This window comes from Sorex fumeus, unplaced genomic scaffold (genome assembly GCF_029834395.1).
Source record: "Sorex fumeus unplaced genomic scaffold, SorFum_2.1 ptg000030l, whole genome shotgun sequence".
Taxonomy (NCBI): Eukaryota; Metazoa; Chordata; class Mammalia; order Eulipotyphla; family Soricidae; genus Sorex; species Sorex fumeus.
In genome coordinates, this window is record NW_026606087.1 from 5,603,470 (window position 1) to 5,617,869 (window position 14,400).

At 49.3% G+C, this 14,400-nt stretch overlaps 1 protein-coding gene across 5 annotated transcripts in view; it reads right to left on the reverse strand.

The window, feature by feature from the left end:
- Positions 1-14,400, reverse strand: part of LOC130025014 (F-actin-monooxygenase MICAL2-like) — a 124,129-nt gene that overhangs the window by 95,318 nt on the left and 14,411 nt on the right. For all 5 annotated transcript variants that reach the window (XR_008792636.1, XM_056115828.1, XM_056115830.1 and 2 more), the window contains exon 2: positions 3,082-3,422. Coding sequence is in view for 4 of the 5 variants with exons in the window: in XM_056115828.1 (XP_055971803.1) it covers positions 3,082-3,345 (264 nt within the window). In the remaining variant the exon portion in view is untranslated. The remainder of the gene's footprint in view (positions 1-3,081; positions 3,423-14,400) is intronic.

The following is a 14,400-nucleotide window of genomic DNA, read 5'->3' on the forward strand; positions in this document are numbered from 1 at the left end:
GCGTGAGCAAGAAAGTATCTGTTCATGTCTGAGGAGAAAGAGGTCCGGTATTCTGTGATTTACTGAACTCTCAAGGAGCTTAAGAACTAGGTTCTCAGAGCTTAGCATGCAACCGTTCATGTGAATCCAATATGCAGAGGGGTTGGTCCATGGTCAGAGTACAAATAGGCACTGTACAGTCACCTGTTGTTTCTCTGCTTTGCACTTCCATGTCCTTGGGGACCTCCTCCTCTTTCCCATTAACCATGTGATACTTGAAAATTATACCAATAATATTGACCTGCCTTAGGTTTTCCTGGTTTTGGTTATAAGCATTGGCTCAGAGGTGGGCCAATAGAAATCCTTCCCTGAGATTTTTCTTTATAATATGAGCAGAAAAAACACTTCAGCCTTTTGGTACACAGATAAATAATGATACTAACCAGAGGCTGCCAACATGGAGAAACTCTGTCTTCAGCAATGAAGTCAGCACAGAGAAAAACACCCCAGAGATAAGAGGGAAGGAGAAAGGATGGGGGTGGGGAAGTCCCTGCATGCTTGCACTTTCCTATTTGCATGTGACTTTCTTGCTTTGTTGAGGTTGGCTGAATTTCTGAAATATTCCCCTAAAGTGGCCTATCATAGTCACCATGAAACTTACACCGCATCCCTTTCCCTTTGTTGCTGCTGTTTTTGCAGTGCCCAGGGTTCTGGTTCTGGTATATCCAGGATCACACATGATGACAGTGCCAGGGCTAAGCTCACTTATGTTGAGGGGTGCCAGGGATCCAACTCGCAGCCTCAAGCTTTCGAGGTAGATGCTCGGACACTGAACCACATCCACAGGCACCTCCAAGTGCATTTTCATATGCATCTTCTCCTTTACAGGAGCTAGGTCATTTTTATGAGATAGACTAGCATATATTTGTAATATCTTTGTTCCTCCCTAAGAACAGGTAAAAAGCTCATGGGCAAAAACCACTCTTACTCAGCAATACGACCTGCAGCCCTTAGATCTTTTTCTCAATACCTCGTACACAAAGAAGGATCCACCAGCCATAAGATGTGAGAACGAATCTAATTCAAGCACCAAAACTGTAAAAGCAGTTCCCCAGGGAAGGCAACCAGCTCGTGATCAGTTTGAAACCAGGACATTTTCATGGTAGTCACCCTCCACTTTGCCCCTGTGCTAGATGACTCCCCAGAACCTCTGCTCCTGCATCACTAAAAGAGCACCCAATAATAGCTAGAAACTGTTGTGCATCGGCAGCAATAGCATAAGAGGTCTGGACATGGTCTGACTCTACCGGAACTTCTAAAAAGAAAGCTACTATGGGACTAGAAAGATGGCTCAGAGGCTAAGACTCTTGCTTTGCATGCAATCAACCCCTGCTCAATCCCTGGCACCGCATAGAATCCCCCACTGATGACATTAATGCAGTGTTATCAGTGAACCCTGGGCACTGCAGGTATGACCCCAAAATTTAAAAAAAAAAAAAAAAAGGAAACAAGCAACTCTGTTCAGTGAGAATGGCAATGCTCTGAAAGCCAATAGCTGCCCTCTCCTCGAAGCCTAAAGCACTGCCCAGTGAACTCTGAACCTTGCAGCTACAAGATATAGGACGAAAGGTGCTGGGTGGGGTTGGAACCTAGCACCCTGGCCCTTCCCCACCCCACTTTCTTCTCAAGCACATTCATTTCCTCCCCACAAAGCTGAAGTTGGCAGGTTACAGGCTGACACTGCCCGGATGGCCAGCACGGTCCATGCTCCAGCGACCGGTCTGCTGGGCCTGACGAAACAGCATTCCACTGCCCCCTCCAGCTGGCGTGCCCTGAGCCCGTTGGAGTTTGGCAGCTGTCTGCCCCAGGGCCAGGGAAAACAGCCATCTCCCACGGTGGACTCGGCCACTCCTCATCCCCAAAACAGAAACACAACAGCCCCGATCTCCATGGAGAGTTCAATCCTCTTGTCTGGGATTGGCACCGACCAGAATTCCAAGGCTTGCACTGAGCTACCTCCCGTGAGGTCTAAATACAGCACGGTCACATTTAACTCAAACACACCGCCTGGACCCATGCCTGGGGCTGACGGTCCCTAAGGGTCAGCAAAGACACCTTGACTTCTAACCGCCCAGGTAGTTCTGGGCATTTCAAAGCCACCTGAGCATGGATGCACAGGTCAGCCCCTGGTTCATCAAGACTGCAAATGACCACAAGACTGACAAAGTAACCCCCCTGGAGAGGATTAACACAGAGGGCATGCTGGGCTGCAGGAGGCAGGCTGGCACTGGGGGCAGAGAGTTAGAGCGATGTGAGGAGAAGAGTAAGGAGAGAGAGGAAAAGGTCCTTAAAAAAAGGTCCTGAGGCCAGAGCGATAGCACAGCGGGTAGGGTGTTTGCCTTGTACACTGACCCAGGTTTGATCCCCGGCATCCGACATGGTTCCCCAAGCACCACCAGGATTAATTCCTGAGTGCAGAGCCAGGAGTGACCCCTGAGAATTGCTGGGTGCGACCCAAAAAGCAAATTAAAAGAAAAAAAAAAAGGTCCATTTCTTAGCTGATCAGTTACAAGACTTTTAAGCCTGCTCCTGAAACACCCAACTTTCCCAATCTGCCTCTCTCTGGAACATGGGGGTGAAGTCCCAGACTTCAGTGCCTCTGAGCTCTGAGACTTCAGATTTGAACTGATTTCTGTATTTGCCACATCTCTTCAGTGGTTCCACTGACTGCTGGTGGCAGGCGTTCCATGCACAGAAAGTGGCCAGCTCATAGAAGTTTCTCAAAGTTTTGAGGTGGTGGCAACTGCAGCAGAGGCAGAATAAAGGCAATCCTAGGGGTCACACCCTCCACTCTGCCCATACTTCCTCTGCCCGAGAGAAGGCAGAGAATAGCTGCTGAGGCTGCCATATGCAATGGAAACTCCCAACCGGGATAAGCTGAGCATGCATGGACAAAGGAACCTTCAAGAGAGCCAAGCAAATAAAACACAGCCACACCCAGAAAGAGTCTGAGAGTGGGGAAATGGAAGCTGCCACCTGCCTTTCCACAAGTCAGGCTGTCGGAGCCCCAGGAGGGGGTTGTTTAGACGCAGAGTCCCTTACCTTGGTGTTCATACATGACTTCCCCCGCTTATACTCTTTGTGGGCGCCACGCTTGTCCAACTTGTGCCAGAGAGCCTTGGCCTTCCACGTGGTCACTTTGGACTTGAGCTTGGAATAGAAGTTTCTGTGGTCCTGAGGGTCGAGGTCCAGGAGCCGGGTGAGGATGTTGAAAGCCTGGAGGGTGCCCTTGCAGGTGGAAGCCTGCACGAAGTTCTCAAACACCTGACCTGCCTGGGCCAGCCTCTCATCTTCATTTTCCCCCATGTTGCCAGAGCCACGTGCAGCAGAGCTATGGACACGATGAAGGGGAACCGCATGAAGTGCCCAGAGAGAGGCAGCACCTGCAAAGGGAAGAAGAGGCAGCGATGAGCTCCGTGGCCATGGGGACAGAGTGATGGGTGGGTGCTGGGAGGTAAAGACACCTGTTCTGCTGTGCTCACATGCTGAGACTAATCCTTAACACTGAGTAGAAGCAGATTGGAATATGTCCATGCCCTCACCCCCTGTGCTGCCTTGCCTGCACTCTGACTTCCCCCCAGTACCCCACTCCTTCCGTGGCCCCGGCTTGCTCAGCACCATCCTTCGGTGGATGTTAACATTACTCAGCCAATCTTCCCAGGAGCAAGATGGTTCCAGACATTATAACCAGTCTAAAAGAAAGCACAGCAAATCCCACCAGACTGAGCCTCATGGCAAACCTTTCATTGTTGATGCTGCAAGTTGGTTGACCGGTCTAGATGGGTCAGAGTCATGACATTAGCACAGACAAAACCAAGCACCTTCCCCTGGGCTCCCTGACTAACACACCCACCCTTAGACCGCAGACTCAAAACTCTCCCATCGTGAGCTCTGAGAGCAGGCTCACCCCTGCACATGTGGCAATTTCTCAAAACTCTTTCTGCCCCCGGTGTTTGCTGGTATATATTCACACACACACACACACACACACACACACACACACACACACACACCCATGTAGGAAAGGGGTACATTCTTTGTAAACCCAAGCCAGGGATGATTTGGAGCCAGTTCTCTGAAAGAAGGAAAAATGCTACAAGTGTTCCTTCTCATCACAAAAAATAGCTTGCCCAGGTCTGGGCCACTGTTCTCCTTTCTCTGTGCTGCATTATCTCAGGCATTTTTTTTCTTTTTTTTTTTGTTTGTTTTTAATTTTTATTTTACTTGTTTATTAAATCACTGTGAGATAGACCCTTACAAAACTATTCATGATTAGATTCCAGTCATACAGTATTTTCACTCCCATTCCTCCACCAGTGTACATTTCCCAGCACCAGTATCCCCAGGTTCTCTTCTATCCCCCCTACCCCACCCTCCCACCCCCCAAGCCTGCCTCTATGGCAGGGGCTTTCCTCAGGTATTTCTTAACTAAGTCATTTAAGTTTCAAAGAAACAACAGCAATAAAATTAGCCAGAGCTGACTTTCCAAAGAACTAGCAATTTTTCCAGAATCTGAAGTTAGGGTAAGAAGACCAGCATGGAGTTGCTGGGGTTGGCCCAGCTGATGGGGGGCATCTAGGAGGATTAGGTAGGGGGCTGTAAGTGAGAGAATACCAGCAACTCCTCCCCCGCCCCTCACAAAAGGCCACCTGTCAGGAGGAGATCTGAACAGAGTCCATCCTTCAGCTGAGCAGCTTCCCTCTCTCACATGAAACACAATTGTGGGTTCCTGGGTTGTAGCCGGGCCTCCTAATGCTGAAAGCAGAGAAGGGCGCTTGTCTTCCTCCTCAATGCCCCATTCACTTGGCGACAACTGGCAAGTGCCACGCATCACCGCAGGGGCCAGGATATAGCACAGCCCTGCAGATCTCACTGCAGAAAAAAATGGGCAACTACTTGCAGAATGAAGACACAATGCAAGGAAGCTCCAGGCATGGGTAGGGGGGTGGGGGGTGGGGGGGCGGGAGGGGAGACACACAGAGCCTAAGTTCCAAGGAGCCGCCAGAAGGATGTTCCTACCAAAATCCTGGTCTCTAAGGAACCAGGATGAAATGCAGCTGACTACCAGGCACAGAAACGCCATCAGAAGGGTGCATCTGAAGAGCACCCCTGCACCCGACAAAGTTCAAAGGGCTAGAAGCTTAGTGGGGCTGTGAGGGTGCAGAGCACATGGTGGGATCTACTCACTCCAGTTGAACCGTGGGGTGCAGGTGAGGGAGCAGAGGGTGAGAAAAGTCTCCGGGGAGAGGAGGTGATGAAGGGAGGACTGGAGGAGGAGGCAGCTAAGACGAAATCACTGGGAAGCCAGGAGAGAGGAAGGGCAGAGTGGGAGTGTAGGGGTCCCCTTTCCCTGGAGCAGCAAGCACTGTGCAGGAAGGAGCCAGGCCTCAGACACCTTGAGAATGGGAGTGAGGGGCCCAGCGAGCTGCCCCATTGGCCGGCCTTGTGCTCTGCTGCAGCGAATGCACACAGATCTGGCTGTAGGTCCAGCCATGCTCCTGTACCTGGGCCTGCCCAGGAACTGGCCTGGCCTCTCTGCTTCCACAGACTCCGTGCAAGCCGCAGCCATGGAAAGCAGGCCAGTGAAGAAGACACGGCTCACCCCGGGACTCAGCAACTTACACCTCCAAGGGGCTCACTCTGGCACCCATCACACAAGCACTGACCCCTACTACTGTATTCCCACTTTGTTCTCCCCATGAGTCAGACGAGCAGCTGCAGGAAGCTGGGCTCTGGCTTTTCAGGACTAATAAACATCTTCGGGTTTTTATGTCTTTGGAAGCACTTGGGTTGCTCGTTTTTGTTTTGGGGCCATGCCTGACTGGGCTCAGGGATCACCCCTGGGAGCTCTCCAAGGGCCGTGTGGGGTGCTGGGGATGGAACCCGGATGGAGTGCATGCATGGCAAGTGTCCTACCTGTTGGACTATCTCTCTGCCTCCTGCCTGTGACTTTTTATAGCCATGAAATTGTCGCCAAATTCAAAAATTCCATGTTGATGAGCCAAAATCATAGTAAAGAGGATAGGATTGGTAGCCTTGCACATGCCAACCTGATTTGTGGGGGACGGTACTTTGGGGCCACACTTGGCTATGCTCAGGGATCACTCCTGGTGGTGCTCAGGGGACGTGTGTAGTATGGGGATCCACCTGGCATGGGAAGCATCCAAGGCAAGTCCTTACTTCCTGTACTATCTCCCCTGATGCTTTAGCACCTAATGTTGAGCAAAAGACACAGGAGCTGAAGGACAAACACAAAGACACAAAGTTGAGTTGAGCTCGGGTGGCAGCCTCTGTCCTTCCTGCCCACATGCAGGTGCTGCAGAGAAAGCCCTACAGTTGGGGCTGAAGAGACAGTACAGTGGGTAGGGCATTTGCCTTGCATGCGACCAACCTGGGTTGATTCCCAGCATCCCAGATGGTCCCCTGAGCACTGCCAGGAGTAATTCCTGAGTGCAGAGCCAGAAGTAACCTTTGTGCATTGCCAGGTATGACACAAAAAGCAAAGAAAGAAACAAAGAAAGAAAGAAAGAAAGAAAGAAAGAAAGAAAGAAAGGAAGGAAGGAAGAAAGGAAGGAAGGGAAAGGAAGGAAGGAAGGAAGGAAGGAAGGAAGGAAGGAAGGAAGGAAGGAAGGAAGGAAGAAATCCCTGAAGTTGGCCAACTAGACAGACTGTGTCCAAAGCCCAGCTTTGACCCCACAAGTCACTGAAATTCAGAGCCTTCGTGACTTTCCCTTCATATTTTGTCTTTAATTTTCATGTTTCATTTTCAGGTTTAGGGCACAGCATCCCTGGTATTTATAAGAGAAAGTTACTGATGTCTATGGAAACCTGGAACATCTGCTATCCCTCTGCCCTCCCTTCTATTTTTGGCATCTGTGGGGGGGTATCAGAGTCACGTCACATCCAACAGTGCTCAGGGGACTCTCCTGAAAGTGCTCAAGGGACCATATTTGGTGACAGGCTGAGAATCAAGCAAAGTCGGCCCCCTTGTATTAAGTCTCCTACCCCTCTTCTTTCTTCGTAAGAGAAGGCTGATGTGAGACCGGGGGGGAGATTCAGACATGTGTGCTACCCCAGCCCCAACCCTCATCCATGCGGGGAATGTCCTCTCCACACCTGAAACATAATTTTGGAAATCAGTCCCCCAAATGGCTAACTCTTCCTCCAGAGACAGAGCAAGCCAGACTACCTCACGAGCCAGGAACCATTCACAAACCAGAAGAACCTGTCTCCTCTCAGCCCCAGCTGCCTCCCCTCCTTCCCCCAGAGTAAAATGAACAACTTAATCTTCAGGCTCCACGAGGACCCTGGGTGGGCGTGGGAGCCCCAGGAACTAGTTCTTATCTAGAGTGAGATAAGGGAGATGGTGGAAGACGCCAGGCAGCCAAGATGAGCTGCCTTGGCTCTGAATCCCAACAGCCTGTACCAGGCTCAAACCAGACTCCCTACATCTAAATGGTCTCGGCTCCACCTTCAAAATCAGTGTTCCATCTTAAGTCAGAGACCTCAAAAATGACTCCCACACCGAGAACGGGTGTGCTTCCCACAGAAGAATATCAAGGTACTGAGAGTCTGGCAAACCTGCCTGTGAGTTGAGTCTCATGCACTAACCATCAGTGGGGGCCCTTGGCAAGGTATCTGATCAGTCTGTAAAATGAGGAGAATGATACCTACCTATCTGGAAGAGGTGGGGGAATAAAGCCTGTAGGTGATGGGCATCACAGTTGGCACAGCTGTAGTACTGTGTGTCCTGAATGTCTATTTTTACATGTAGGTGAGGTATTATGCACTTGGCCTCATGCATTACTCCTCAGAGGACTGAAAAGAAGGGTTAAAGGAACACAGCGACCCTGGGATTAGCTTCATGTTGAGGAATTGCTTTCAAAAATAATGGCCGGGGGGGGGGGGGGCAGGCGGGGGAGGGGTGGGAAATACCTGTCATAGAGGCATGCAGGGGTGGGGAGGGTGGGAGGGAAACTGGGGGACATTGGTGGTAGGAAATGTACACGGGTGAAGGGATGAGTATTGGAACACTATATGACTGAAATCCAATCATGAACAACTTTGTAAGAATACAGGAGGTCAGGTGTTTTCCTTGCATGCAGCTGACCCCCAATTCAAACCCCAGCACCACACATGATCCCCTGAGCAGCACCAGTGGTCCCTGCTGGGCACAGCACCAGGACTAGTCTCTCAGCACCTCTGGGGTATGGCCAAACCAACCCCCTTCCCCAGTAAAATCAGTTCAAAATTTCTGGGATCAAACCTACTTCCTAGTTGTGTACCCTTGGACCAATCACCATCTCTGAGTTTTAAGGTGCCTTATATCTATAGTGGGGAATATCATCCTGGATAGTTTGGAAAATAAAGGAAGAGAGGATGACTTAAAGACATCCATAAGTCTGCATCTAAGCTTCCAGCCTTTACTTCCAGAATCTGGGATATATCAGAAACTAGACTGCCCGTTTTTCTCCCCACCAAGAGGAAGGCCAGGGATTAATTAGTTCAACCAGAAGAACTTAGGAGGTAGCTCTTGTTAAGTCTTCCTGTCAACCACTACCCAGCTGTAGTCTTTTTGGAGTTTGATATGAAGTATAAATAAAACCAACCTCCCAGAAATATGAAAGGTTTTCTGCATTTTCTGGGAAGAAACAAGATGTGATGCTTCCATTTCCAAGAATAGCCTTGAAGCAATGTGGGTTTTGCCAACTGGAGTCCCTTATTTGTGGTTCTTCTGCTTCCCAAACCGTGTGACTTCATGAGTCACAAAGCATCGCCTCTCCCTGCTCCTGACTGTGACAGATGAGTGCTCAGGACCTCACAGAGGGAGACAGCATTGGGAGCGGCTCAAACACGGCATCTGGAAGACAAGGTCAAGGCTGGTTCAAGGTCCCAGGGACCTCTCCACATGGAAAAAAAGGACCAGGAGTTGCTAGGGCTCACAGTTAAAATTCCTCTACAGCCTGCCTCCCCCAGACCTTCTCAACTGCCCAGTGGATCTCTCGATGTGATGGGACAAAAGTGTGTGTGTGTGTGTGTGTGTGTGTGTGTGTGTGTGTGTGTGTGTGTGTTGGGGGAGGGGGTACTGCGGGGAAGGTGGGTAATAAAGGAAGAAAATTTAGTGCATCCTATGCAGGTAAGCAGGGTTAAAAAGGACCCCGCTACAGTCTGCATTCTGGCTCAGGAGAAAAGTGCAGCCTTCTACTCCACCCTCAAAACTCACAGACAAGGGTCAAGAACAGAACTCAATGGGCTGAGCTCATGCTCTGCGCACAGGAGGTCCAGGTTTGATCCCCAGCATCGCATGGTCCCCTAAGCATGCAGTCCTTAAGTACTGCTGGGTGTGGCCCCCAAATATCACCTAAAGACTCACAGACGATTCTTTCAAGACAAATGCCATCTTAAAAACGAAGCCCTCTTGGGGCTGGAGCAATAGCACAGCAGATAGGGCATTTGCCTTGTATGCAGCCGACCTAGGTTCGATTCCCAGCATCCCATATGGTCCCCGAGCACCGCCAGGAGTAATTCCTGAGTGCAGAGCCAGGAGTAACCCCTGTGCATTGCCAGGTGTGACCCAAAAAGAAAAAAAAATGAATCCCTCTTGCTTAGCATTCCTGGGCTTGCCTCAGCAAGGGGCCACCGCCCAAGGTGAGGCAGGAGCAAGCCCGCCTACTGCTATGTCTACAGGAACCAGCACAGGCAGGAACACTCCGCACTGGTGTACCTACAAACTCCACTTCTCTGGCCCAATGGAGGCCTGGCTCTCCACTCCCAGGGTACAAAGCAACCAACTTAAACCCTGAGGGGCAACTGTCAAAGTAAGAAAGGGACTAAGCAGTCAAATGTCCTTGTATTCTCCTTCCATCTAGGTCCCCATCCTTCTCCAGTTCACATCTCCAGGTAAAAGGTACTTCTGCTCCCACTGAGAGTCTCACAGATAGATGACAGATCTTAGCCGTTCAGATTGAAGGCCTTCAGAGCCCCGACGGTTGGCAAAGCCCTTTGTTCACAACTGGAACTTTATTCTCATGCACACCACCTGGAGCCTGACAGAGAAAGGCCAATAAAAATGCATCTGTGGTCTGAAGTGATAGTACAGCAGGTAGGGCATTTACCTTGCACAAGGCCGACCTAAGTTCGATTCTCAGCATCTCCCATGCTCCCCCGAGCACCACCAGGAGTAATTCCTGAGTTCAAAGCCAAGAGTAACCCCTGTGCATTGCCGAGTGTGACCCAAAAAGCAAAATAAATAAATAATGCATCTGACAGACTTACTCAGAAGGCCAAGCAAGGGACTATTCTGCCTTTGGGTTTAAGCACAACATGCCCTAGGCTGGGGAAAGGCTCTAGGCCCACTAGGGCCCTTTTGTGCCCCTGAGAGCCCAGTGGCAACTGGATCTTGCCCTTCCAGCCCTGACCTTCTTCAGACTCTTTCCCAGTAAAGAGTTGGCTCTATCTGGCTTAAGGTGATCTCACACATTCCTACACCTCCTCACCTCCATCCACTTGCTTTTGGAATCACCCTTAGTAACATATCCAGCATGACCTAGGGGCAACCTTGAGACATCCCCAACAAACACACACACACATACCCCGTGTGTGCTGATGATTCCTGGTACAGGTCAAGACCCATCAGAGTGTGACCTCATCAGGGTCAGGCTTCTTAGCTGGTCCACCCTTAAGAATTCACAAGTATGCACTGACCGAAGAATCTTTCTTCTGACTTTTTACTGTGTAGCAAGCAAGAAAAGAAAACATAATTCTAGAACTGGCTTGCCTAGGTTTTCTGTAACCTGAGTATAAAATAGTCCCATGTGCTGGCTCCTTTATGTGTGTGTCCACATATGCATGTGTGTGCATTTATACACACAACAAAAATGTTTCCCCATAATAATATCTAGCCAGTGCTTCAATCTGTGCTAGAGCTGCTGAATCTTCCTTCCAAGACCTTCTAGAAGAAGCAAAAGCCTCTGAAGCAAGCTCTACTGCACCTCCAAAGAGAGCAGCACCCTGCCCTCCCTCATGAGAACACTGTGTCCTGCCGCTCACAAGGAGCTGCCCCTGGCCCAGACCCTACACACACACACCCCTCATTTCACCATCCTGTTTAACATACCCCTCACTTCACAAATATCCCAGCAGAAAGCAGGGGTGAATCAAATTCCATTTTCCTTCCAAATCTGTGAGCCTCACAGACAGAAATAATCCAGCCTGCCTTCTCCATCGCAGTGGGAAAACAAAAGAACGTGGCTTCATAAGCCATGGCTTAACCTTACTAGAAAGTCTTAGGCAGTCATCTTAAAATGACTTACTTACAGCCAGAGACACATTTCATCCCTGCAGGAACACTCAGACCTGTCATCAGAGTGCAAGTGCAGAGCACAACCCAGGGGCATCACAGGGTTTCGGCTCTCAGAAGCCCAGGGTCTGAACGAGGACGAGGAAACCAAGTGGAGGTCTGCAGCATAGATGCGTGATGGTATGTGGGTGAGTTTCTTAGGTTTAGTTCTATGCTTTTCTATTAAAGAATAAGAAAGAGCTTCTCAAACTCCTAACACGCTCCTCTCTGAACACCCTTGTCTCGGGGGCATTTCCCACAGGCCAGGATGCTGGTCAGCAACAGGAGGTAGTTTTCTATATCTTATTTGACCTAGTAAATTAGGGACCTCGGGTGTCCCCCCCCCCCCCGCGCCCTTCCCCCACTACACACACACACACACTTACACACACACACACACACACACACACACATCAGCAGCGCTAAATGTCTCCAGCTGGAAAGCCGAGCTGTCAGAATGAACTGGATTTATGGTCTAAATGACAGAGTGAGCCCGGGATCCTGGGATGGGACAAGGCTCAGGACCATGGCTCTCACCCCTTTCAAGAAACCAGGCCAGTGAACAGAGAAGATGACAACTATGCCTGGCTGTGCCCACAAAACTCACTGCTAATAAATCTCACAAGAACAAAAGCTGAATACCCAGTGAGGGGACCAGGAATTGGCAAAGTACCATGCATCTCAGTACCACCAATACCTCAAGCCCACTTTATCAACCAAGCCGTCTAGTTTGTGTGCCCCCAATGTGTGCGACCACAAAGAGGGTGCTCAGGACCACAGCAAAGTTGGAATTCCACTATCCCATAAACTAGCCTGGCTCAAAACGAGTCATAGGAGGTCATTAGAATGCAAGCACAAATCCAGTTAGGTAAGTGGTAGAAGCATGGCTGCCAGGGAAGGGAAGGTACTGTTTAATGGGTACAGATTTTTCCTTTGGAGGAGAAAGTTCTGGGGATGGATGGTACTGAGACTTTCACAACAATGTAAGTGCATGGAATGTCACCAAACCTTCCATTTTAAAATGACAAAAATAGGTGACCAAGAGAAGGGTCAGCTGACTGAGCACATACATGCTTACTGGAGCCCCATGTTCAACTCCCAGGACCACACGGTGTCCAAGCACTATTGCAGTGACCCCTCAAGCACAGAGCCAGAAGTTGCTCTTGGGAACCTCCTGATATGGCCCCTAAAACCAAAATATAACATAGAATAAACAAAACAGTCAATTTCATATTTTGAATATTTTCTCACAATAAAAAAAAAGGAACAATGTATACAAGCAACCATCCTATCACACCATCTGTAGTAGGAACTCCCCAAGGCCATAGTACTGACCACGTGGCTAGAGCAACACTGATGGTCAGGTCATTCTTGCCAGCCCTGACACAGGTGAGCCCCAGAAGAGACTACGCGTGGCTCCCTGGTCTTAGCTTGCAGCACCTACCACAACTTGTGGAAGAATCCTCCTGGGTTATGCCAGGCCCTAGAGGCTGCCAGCAGGCTGCAATTCCTGGGAAGCAGAATGCATCTTCCCTAGGGTGTAAAAAGATTCCCTAATAGCTCCCCAAGGAGGATTCTTTAATAGTTCCCCAAGGACAGGTCTCAACCAAGCCAGATCTGCTGAATGTGCCAACAGGTTTGAATGACTGGAAACAATCTCAGGTCTAATTTTCATTGACTGAGGCCAATTTCAGGGACACTGGGTAAAACTCCTTTTGCTATAAAGATGATTCTCTTGTCATGCCGAATGTCTGCTCTATCCTCACCTTCCTCCTGTGATCAACCTACTAACTCCCAACCTTTCTTCCTCTGAGGCTCCCTTCTTCTATATACTCCCTATCTCTCTAATCTTGAGTCCTTTCCAAAGTGGAAACCCTCTCACAATATCCTGTACATAAACCTCTGTCACAGTAAGTTCTTTTGTGTGGAAAGACTTTTACACCCCTTCTTATTTGTAGTATTAGGTCCACACTACAGAAGATATACAAAATGAATGAATGATTGAATGATCCATCCTTGGAATACAATAACTGACATTTAATGAGCATCTGTGAAGCCTTGGGCAATGTGTCCCATACTTTGTATGTATTAAAGTTAATCATTGTAGGGTCTGGAGACACTACAGGGATTAAGGCATTTGACTTGCATGTGACCAACCCAGTCCCATCCCTAGCACTGCACATGGTCCCTCAAGCAGTGCCAAGAGTGATCCTTGAGAGAGTCAGGTGTGGCCCCAAAACAACAACAACAACAACAATAAAACATAAAGCTAATCATTATAATAGACTGAGGTGTTATTATATACTATTATCCCCCATTTTATAATTTTTTTAATGAAAAAAATTAGCTACATGCTAAGGTCACACAGCCAGAAGTGACTGGGAGTTCCAGAGCCAGAATTCAGAGTCCATCCCTCTCCCAAAGAAGATGGCCCCTAGGTACAAGTGTTGCCTGGTACCCAATCAGGAATAGTGTCCCTATTCCCTTACATTCATGGTGTTCCCCACTTGTCTTCTTCCACCAAATTCCAAAGTGTTGATGCCATGAGAAGTCCCTGCACATCATACTAGGGCAGTGACAGACACACCAGCCAGCACTTACCCAGGATGTAACCATGTGGCTTTGGTGGCTCTAGAGCAGGGAAGGCGAGCAGAGCCCCCACTGCAGGGTCCCTTCCTGGGAACTGTGAAAGCCTATGAGAGTTCAGTGAAGGGAAGGTGTGCATGGAGGCAGCCCTCTGGTAATTGACTCACTTCCTCCTCTGCCAGAAAGAAGCCCCATGGAAGCCCCATGCTGAGGACGGCAGAGTCAGTGGCAAGAAAGACATCCCGAAGGAAAGCCTTCTCTGAAAAGCACCATTTGGGCTTTATTTATGAGAGAAATCACAAAGTCCTAGAGAAAATCAGAGTATAGCTGAGAGGCAGGAAATATCTCTGTCACTAGCCCCAGAGGTCACTCATACATAGCATGGGGAGTAGGTGACATGTGGGCCTGGAGCCCTCTGCTGAGATGGATTTGCCTTC